At 64.9% G+C, this 1,897-nt stretch overlaps 1 protein-coding gene across 1 annotated transcript in view; it reads left to right on the forward strand.

Moving 5' to 3' along the window:
* The window catches only part of GLI2 (GLI family zinc finger 2), a 54,222-nt gene extending 52,331 nt beyond the window's left edge, over positions 1 to 1,891 (forward strand). Inside the window, 2 exon segments of the mRNA XM_015567770.1 lie at positions 3 to 613; positions 616 to 1,891. Of these exon segments, the coding sequence (XP_015423256.1) occupies positions 3 to 613; positions 616 to 1,688 (1,684 nt within the window). The 3' untranslated portion in view covers positions 1,689 to 1,891.
* The last annotated feature ends 6 nt before the right edge of the window (positions 1,892 to 1,897 follow it).

Raw genomic sequence — 1,897 nt, forward strand, 5'->3', positions numbered from 1 at the left:
AGCCTAGCCCGCGGCACCTACTCCCCCCGGCCACCCAGCATCAGCGAGAACATGGTGATGGAAGCCATGGCGGTGGGGACAGATGGGGCAGGGCCTGAGGGCCCCCTCCTGCTGCCCGAGGACGACCTGGTGCTGCCTGACGACGTGGTGCAGTACATCAAGGCACATGCGGGCACCCTGGGCGACAGCGCCCTGCAGGCATATCCCCCCGAGAGCTCCTGCTTCCCTGAACAGCCCAAACTGCCCAGCCCGGGGCTGCACGGCCAGCGCAGGATGGTGGCTGCGGACTCCAACGTGGGCCCCTCCAACGTGGGCCCCTCCGCCCCTGGGCTGGGAGGCTGCCAGCTGGGCTACGGCGCCCCCTCTGGCCCGAGCAAAAGCAGCATGCCTGTGCAGTGGAATGAGGTGAGCTCTGGCACCATGGACGCCCTGAGCAGCCAGGGGAAGCCTCCGCCTGTTCTGCAGGGCAACCTGGCTGTGGCGCAGCAGAAGCCGGCCTTCGGCCAGTACCCGGGCTACGGTGCACAGGGCGTGCCGCCGAGCCCTCGGGGTCTGGGCAGCACGCAGCCACACCTCCGGCCCTGCAGTGGAGCCCCCTCCGGGCCCAGTGGGAAAAGGCGGGGGGCCAGTGTCCCAGCATGACCACCACAGCGAGCCCCCACGTCAGCTACGGCCAAGGCCACCCCCAGCTGAGCTCCAGCACCATGGGCGGGGCCCTGAATCCATTCCCCGCATCCTGCAGCAACCTGGCAGCCAAGCCCAGTCACCTGGGGCTCCCCCAGCAAATGGAAGTTGTTCCCGACCCCTCCATGATGGGTAGTAGACGCAGGGAACTTGGGGCCCCCAATGCCACCCTGGCCGGGATGGCACCACTTCATGCAGCTCAGAGCTACCCACAGCAGAGCCATCACCTGGCAGCCCCCATGAGCCAGGAGGGCTACCACCAGGGCCCTAGTCTTCTGCCTTCCCACCAGCCCGGCTTCCTGGAGCTGCAGCAGGCCTCAGGGGGGCTGGCTGGACCTGGCTTTGGCCTAGTGCAACCCCGGCCACCTCCTGAGCCCAGCCCTGCTGGCCGCCACCGTGGGGTACGTGCTGGGCAGCAGCTGGCCTATGCCAGGGCTGCTGGCCATGCCATGGCTGCTGTATCAGCCAACCAGGAGATGGCAGAGTCAGTGCCCAAGGGAGCAATGGGCACTATGGCATCCTTGCCGCCTCAGCTGCCCCCACAGGACACGGGTGGAGCCCAGGACCACAACATGCTCTACTATTATGGCCAAATCCACATGTATGAACAGAATGGAGGCCTGGAGAACCACGTAGGCTGCCAGGTCATGAGGCCCCAACCGCCGCAGCCACAGGCCTGCCCGGAGGGCCTCCAGCCCCAGCCCTTGTCCTCACCAGGCGTCAACCAGGTGTCCAGCACTGTGGACTCCCAGCTGCTGGAGGCCTCCCAGATCGATTTCGACGCCATCATGGATGACGGTGATCATTCGAGCTTGCTCTCAGGCGCCCTGAGCCCCAGCCTCCTCCATAGCCTCTCCCAGAGCTCCTCCCGCCTCACCACCCCCCGGAGCTCCCTGACTCTGCCCTCCGTCCCCACGGGCATCAGCAACATGGCCGTCGGGGACATGAGCTCCATGCTGACCAGCCTGGCCGAGGAAAGCAAGTTCCTCAACATGATGACCTAAAGCCCTGGCCCCTGGTGGAGGGGACCCTGAGGAACTGTTGTTTCCAGAGTGGGGTGTCATCCATTTTGTCTTTTTCCAAAAAAGTATTACTAGGCCTGGGGGGAGGGGGGAAGGGTGCTGTGGTTCAGGCCACAATGCTTTAAGGCAAGTTTACCTGCACCCTGTCTGGTCTTTGGGGTTACTTTTGGAACACTGACCAAACCTCAGCA

The sequence above is a fragment of the Myotis davidii genome, unplaced genomic scaffold (assembly GCF_000327345.1).
Source record: "Myotis davidii unplaced genomic scaffold, ASM32734v1 scaffold3, whole genome shotgun sequence".
Lineage (NCBI taxonomy): Eukaryota > Metazoa > Chordata > Mammalia > Chiroptera > Vespertilionidae > Myotis > Myotis davidii.